Source organism: Macrobrachium rosenbergii, chromosome 25 (genome assembly GCF_040412425.1).
Source record: "Macrobrachium rosenbergii isolate ZJJX-2024 chromosome 25, ASM4041242v1, whole genome shotgun sequence".
NCBI classification, from domain to species: domain Eukaryota; kingdom Metazoa; phylum Arthropoda; class Malacostraca; order Decapoda; family Palaemonidae; genus Macrobrachium; species Macrobrachium rosenbergii.
In genome coordinates this window covers 13,626,978-13,634,107 of record NC_089765.1, presented here as the reverse complement: position 1 = coordinate 13,634,107, position 7,130 = coordinate 13,626,978, and the positions used below count along the sequence as shown (strand labels likewise).

Genomic DNA, 7,130 nt, shown 5'->3' with positions numbered 1-7,130 from the left:
TAGTTAAGAGAACCCTTGAGTTTACGTAATTTCCCTCACATGAAGAAGGCCCTAAGCCATAGATTTCCCTTGTTTTGGCTACGAAGTGTCCTATTATGGAGTCAGATGTGTAATAAATAAAAGGAACTCCCTGCGTTCATCCGTTGCCACCCAGAATCAAGTGAGTATCCCCTGGATATTCGTAGCACTATCTATTAATTTATTAATTTATCTGTTTTTCTAACAGCTTATCTCCTCTTTCTGGATTTCCTATTGCCTTCTGTTCATTCTTTCGATTGAAAACATTAATATTCTTTATAAGCTCGAATTTCAAGTCAGTGACCCATTTGGTGGGCTTGTTCCATATGAATTGGATTCTTCTTCGGAAATAATAATAATAATAATAATAATAATAATAATAATAATAATAATAATAATAATAATAATAATAATAATAATAACAGTAGTAGTAATAATAATAATAATAATAATAATAATAATAATAATAATAATAATAATAATAATAATAATAATAAAATTATGAATGCAGATGTAACCATGCATTGCTTTTTCAATAGAGCAACTCCTTCTTATAATAAATCGGTTTCATCTTGAGTAGGACGCTAAGTATTCTGATGAGTCACTGCAGTACTTAGGATTTTCCTCAGGGCTGAAGGATCTTCATCAGGATATCCTTTTGGGATGTTCATCGTTTGCGTTCTCAGCTGGTCTAGAAATGCTTGGAAACAGCTTCAAGATTACGCCCAAGTATCATTCTCCAATTGTTCTGTTATTATTAAGTTTGTCATCATATTCTTGAAGGAACTGAATTATTCAAAATAATTTGATTTTAATAAGTATAAGACAAACTTGGGATATATATATGTATATATATATATTTATATGTATATATATATATATATATATATATATATATATATATATATATGTGTGTGTGTGTGTGTGTATATATATACATATTACAATACTTTTCATCCACGCCATTAGGCAAAGAATAACATTTCCTGTCCGACGTCCTGATGACGCCACTCAAAAACACAGGAATTCAGATAGCATATCAAATCTCTTCGCTGCAGTAGGAAGCTTCGCTTGGCTCCGTGAGGATGTTCGGTCACTCGTGGAATACCCCGATGCATTAGAAATCCTACAAAGAGGCAGTAGGAGTCCTTCACGACGCTGGGAACCCTACAAGAGTGGAATATTTCGCGGATTAAAAATCCTATACAAAGGAAAGCTTTGTAACATTAGGAATCCTTGGAGGAGGAAAACTTCATAGCATTAGGACTCCTGTGAGGAAGGGTACTTCGAGGCATCAGGAATCCTACTAAGAAGAATACTTCGCAGTATTAGGAATCCTGTGAGGAATATTCCTTCTCGAAATTAGGAATCCTTCGAAGGGACAAGTGTGAAGTGATTACCTCCGTCTGAAGAAAAAATTCCCCTGGGGCATCTACGTGATGGAGAGACTGGTGCTGACATTTCTCCTGGGCGTGTTCTTCTTGGCAGCTGCTGACGCAATAGGTAAGAATGGCTGACAAATGTCAGCGTTTCATGTTTTCTCTCTTTGAACTTTTTTTCAGAAAGACTTCCCCTAATCTGAAATGACTCACCATATGGCAACAGCACGTTACCACGTTTGTAACACTCATAAAGACTTTGATAAAAAAAGGGGGGGGCTGGCTTTACGATTTTTTGGGGTAATGTATCTCAGTTGTTTTTTTATATAGATATTCTGAAGTCATAAAATTCCAATAGTACGTTTGCAGTCAGGTTTATCAGACACTAAAACCTCTGTTTTCCGTGACTCAAGCCACACAATCGTAAGATAATTACAAAGTTTCAGTTTGACAATTTTCCAAAACTCATTTCACTTCAAATGCACTTTTTGGGGGTGGGGTGGATTTTCCAATTGTTATCATCATGAACTCCGACTGTGAATAAGAGGGACGAGATTTAATTGTTGTGTGACGAATAGTTCAGAACTTATTTCATATTTGGTGGCGATCTAAACCCTCTCTGCGGCCATTACAGGATGCAGCCGATAAGATTTCCTGCTGCCTTTGTAATTCGCCTTTTCGAGTTTACTCCTTAACTAACATATCAACAAAAGCTGCAGAGTGCATATATTGATTTAAATTTGTTTGTTCAATCGTTTGTAAGTATACATTGTTATTATTATTGTCGTTAATAAGACGAATCCTATTCATATGGAACAATCCCACCGAAGGGGCCATTGACTTGAAATTCAAGCTTCCAAGGAATATTACGGCTGAAAGAAGCAGAACGTAACAGGAAATACTGAAAGAAGAAATCGGTTATTAGAGAAGAAAAAATAAATTAGCAAATTCATAAATAGATATAAGAAAGTATAAGTTAATTAGAAAATTGTTTTAGGGTAGTAATGCATTGCATCTTCGCTTGAACTTTCGAGGTTCCAGTTGCACAAAATCCTCATCAGGGAAACTGGTCCACAGTCCAGCTGCGCGAGGAATAAAGGGCCTCTGGCACTGAGGAGTTGGACAGCGAGGTTGTGGCTACTTCTTAAGAGAGATTCGCTTAGTCATGAAAAAGCCAAGGAATTTTCCACGATGAATGGGAAGCCATTAATAATATCAGAGAGCCGTCTTCAGTATTATTACTAATTATTGATTAGATGTTCAGATGTGTTGTCATTATTTCTTTGCAGTTTCTTCCATTAGGACGATTTCTGGAGGTGAATCGACCACTTTTTCTCTCCCTGAGAGCAAAACGTTTGTGCTTGCCATGAAGTCTGCTGAGGCTCCCAAAATCAAATACCAATATCATGCCCAAGGAAGACTTATAGCAGATGATAAGTGTGATGATTGTTACCAGGGATCGCTCTGGGTTCCATTTCTCACGATTACAGAAGAAGTGAGTTGAAGAGAATGACTGATGACATTTATAACTGTGTATATATATACTATATATATATATATATATATATATATATATATATATATATATATATATATATATATATATATATATATATATACATATGACAGAGAGAAAGCTGGTTTTCTGTATATAGTAAATTTATAACCTGTCGTGTCTATAATTATTAAAACGCCAAAAAAGGAATTTTGTTGTCAGTTTCCCATTCAACTTCAAATTTGATGCTAGGCACTAATGCATTTAATTTTGAAAGGAATTCATTGAAACTGCTCCAATTTATTATCCCAAAATTTTCAGATATCATCTACACATCTATCCATAGATAGACTTATATATCTACAACTGAAATATTCATGTAAACAGTTCTTAATTCATCAGTTTCATAACATCCTGAGAGACGAACAAAAAATAAAATACCACAATTTATAACCTCACCTCTGCAATGTTCGAACATTAATCAACTATAATTTTGTGTAGGTGTGTGTAATACAAAAATTTAAAACTTAAGCTCTTCGAAGTACTGTTGGCAATTAAATGTGTATTTTTTTCAGGGCATAAAGCGTTACGACTCAGGTACAAATTGGTTTCCGGAAAATATAGGATCTTCGCAACCAAGAAACCTTTCTATACAAAGCAAAGGCAGTTCAACAGTCGATCTCCAAGTGTTTACTCTGCCTTTGAAAGAGCGTGAGTTTTCAGTTTTGTTTTCCTTTGCTGTAATGTTTAATAACAGACATTCTAAAACCTGATAACAATGAAAATATTTTTCCAATGACAGGAAAACCATTTTATAACTTTTTCGAGTTGTACCTCTTTTGAAAGGCGTCTCTAAAATCCGAAATTTGACGTTTGGACCAAAGTGAATTGTTTGCCTCCCACTGAGATTTTACCCAGCAAAGATCAGCAGCTCTAATCTTACTTGTATTGTCAGTCGCTCTTTGGGAATAACACCTGTCCCCAACTGGCTGCCAGCCTAAGAAGCAAGAGATCAGCACCTGCCCTATGAGCCTACAGAAGCCTAGGAGGACTTTAACTTTAACTTTACATTTTGGTTTGAAATATGTTAAGCAGCCACCGAAACAACTCGTCATTTTGTGGTTTCAAAAATTCAAGGGGGTCTTGTAACATTAAAAAAATATATATATATTCCTTTTCTCCTCTTCAGGAATGTCATCCTGAGATGCTTCTTAGAATTTTGAAATCTTTATTTATTCCCCAGATGAGTTGGTGGCGATGCCTCTTGGAGGAAGTGTAAATATCAGCCTTCCAGAAAAAGAAGAGATATGGCTGGCCCTTTGGAATAAGCAGGAAACCGCTGTTTTAGTTACTTTCAATTTGTATTATGAAACCGAACCCACTCACGAAACTTTCCCAGCAAATCTCGACAAAGGATGGTTCATTATTCGGATTTTTAAATATGTAAGTCATTTATGATTTAGCGTGTAGCTTTTTAAACTAGTATGAAAAATCTCAGTAAAGTGTTCATGAAAGCAGTGGGTGTATTGTTATACTCCATAGAAATGATGAATAAATTCACTTTTTTTTGGCCGCTCATATTCATACCGAATAAAGTATTTTTTAAATTCTGATATTTTACAATGATGATGAAGATTTATAACTTAGAATAGTGTAATCATTTTCTTTTGCTTTTATTCAGAAAATCGTTTACGGGGGGAACCTTCACAATCTGATGAAACATGGACTGAAAGGACGTCGTTTGGAATTGAATAATCCCAGTTCTCTCAAGTACCAATTATTCACGATGCCTTTAGACCCAAAGGGTAAGTACAATCCAAATGTCGATCTTATTAACGTGAACTACATATCACAATTAACTTTACCCATAAATCCTTAACTCCTTGAGACAGAGACACCAAGTCTGTTAAATATAATCACTAATTCAACTAATGTCTGGAGTGAGTTGAATGCCTACGTCAAATTCACAAATACAAAGGTCATTTTCATGCCTACAATATATGTCGTAGGTCAAATAGGAATTTGAAATATGCCAGACATCTTGAACCATGTCAGACTGAGAGGTCATATTTGTCAGTTACATGCTGATGTTTTCCAAGGTCTGTTGGGTAATCAGATTTTTCTTTTATCACAATTAATATCAGAGTTTCCGAATATGTTGCTTTATTTGTTAATTTATTTTTTTTATTCAGATTGGTCTTTTAAAACAATTAATATCAGAGTTTCAGAATATATTGCTTTATTTATTAATTTATTTTTTATGCAGATTGGTCTTTTAAAACAATTAATATCAGATTTTCAGAATATATTGCTTTGTTTGTTAATTTATTTTTTTTATTCAGATTGGTCTTTTAAAACAATTAATATCAGAGTTTCAGAATATATTGCTTTATTTATTAATTTATTTTTATGCAGATTGGTCTTTTAAAACAATTAATATCAGATTTTCAGAATATATTGCTTTATTTGTTAATTTATTTTTTTTATTCAGATTGGTCTTTTAAAACAATTAATATCAGAGTTTCAGAATATATTGCTTTATTTATTAATCTATTTTTTATGCAGATTGGTCTTTTAAAACAATTAATATCAGATTTTCAGAATATATTGCTTTATTTGTTAATTTATTTTTTTTATTCAGATTGGTCTTTTAAAACAATTAATATCAGAGTTTCAGAATATATTGCTTTATTTGTTAATTTATTTTTTTTATTCAGATTGGTCTTTTAAAACAATTAATATCAGAGTTTCAGAATATATTGCTTTATTTATTAATTTATTTTTTATGCAGATTGGTCTTTTAAAACAATTAATATCAGAGTTTCAGAATATATTGCTTTATTTATTAATCTATTTTTTATGCAGATTGGTCTTTTAAAACAATTAATATCAGAGTTTCAGAATATATTGCTTTATTTATTAATTTATTTTTTATGCAGATTGGTCTTTTAAAACAATTAATATCAGATTTTCAGAATATATTGCTTCATGCGTAAATTTATTTGATCTTTTTTAATAAGTTATCTCTTCTCTTTGTATTCGCCATGACCTTCCGTTACTTCTTTCTAATGAACACCATGATATTCTTTGGAAGCCTGAATTTCAAGTTAGTGGCCCCTTTGGTGGACTTGAATAGGGTTCATCTTCCGAATAATAATAGTTAGTGGCCCCTTTGGTGGACTTGAATAGGGTTCATCTTCCGAATAATAATAATAATAATAATAATAATAATAATAATAATAATAATAATAATAATAATAATAATAATAATAATAATAATAATAATAATAATAATAATAATATCTTCTGAATTACTTCCCCTGCTTCATTTAAAATTGCAGATTTGTCTTGCTTTCAGGAAGTCCCACCAAGTTACGCATTTCTCGTGTTTATTTTCATTATTATTTTTTCTTTCTTTTCAACCGTTACGTTTTCGTTCCCTGTTCATCAAACATTTTCATCCTCCAAGATACGAATGAAAAATAACGTCCAATTTAATTTAATAAATCACATTTTTTTACACGTATGTTTCAAAATAAATCACGGGAATCAGATGAATTCAACAATGTACCGTATAAGTTCCGCTGGTAATAAAAAAAAAAAAAAAAAAGGAACCATTATTTTTGAAGTTTTGATGAAAATTCACAGGTTCTGTCTCCTGCTCAGTTACTCCCGCGGCGTTGGGTCTGTGGCGGGTAATCCTGGTAATACAAAGTCACTGGAAAAAGTCACAGAAAGAAAAATCACAGGAAAAAAAGTAACCTAACCTAACCTAACCCAACTTAACCTCAGCTAACCTAACCTAACCTAACCTAACGATACCCGGCCACCACAAATAATTGTGACTTTTTTCCTATGACTTTTTTTCCCTAGCCAAAACTGTGACTTTTTCTATGACTTTCATTCCTGTGACTTTATTACCGGCCACCGCGGTGGGTCCCTGAAACCAACCTATTCTGTGGAAGCTTGAATTTTAAGCCAATGGCCCCTTGAGTTGAGTGTACTCGTTCCATGTGCATAGGTTTCATCTACTGAATGATAAGAAAAAATTGATAAATGTGTGTACTAATAGACTTACATGTCTTTTCAGACCCAAAGGAAGAAACAGACACAAACGAGTCAGTTGACACAGACGGAACCCTTTATCTTGATGTCTGTTGTAGTGTTTTTAGTTCTTCTTCTCCTTGTCGCAATTTGCCTTGGCTACAGGTTCTGCTGGAAGAAGAAGAGAGAAGAAT

General features: G+C 33.1%; 1 protein-coding gene across 2 annotated transcripts in view; it reads left to right on the top strand.

Moving 5' to 3' along the window:
• Positions 1 to 1,084: 1,084 nt before the first annotated feature.
• LOC136852126 (uncharacterized) overlaps positions 1,085 to 7,130 on the top strand; it is a 7,370-nt gene continuing 1,324 nt past the window's right edge. The window contains exons 1-6 of one of the 2 annotated variants that reach the window (XM_067126574.1): positions 1,085 to 1,521; positions 2,687 to 2,892; positions 3,468 to 3,603; positions 4,136 to 4,335; positions 4,574 to 4,697; positions 6,983 to 7,130. The exon at positions 6,983 to 7,130 is cut by the window's right edge and continues 9 nt beyond it. In XM_067126574.1, coding sequence (XP_066982675.1) covers positions 1,458 to 1,521; positions 2,687 to 2,892; positions 3,468 to 3,603; positions 4,136 to 4,335; positions 4,574 to 4,697; positions 6,983 to 7,130 — 878 coding nt within the window. In that variant the 5' untranslated portion in view covers positions 1,085 to 1,457. The remainder of the gene's footprint in view (positions 1,522 to 2,686; positions 2,893 to 3,467; positions 3,604 to 4,135; positions 4,336 to 4,573; positions 4,698 to 6,982) is intronic. The other variant, XM_067126573.1, reaches the window with a different exon arrangement.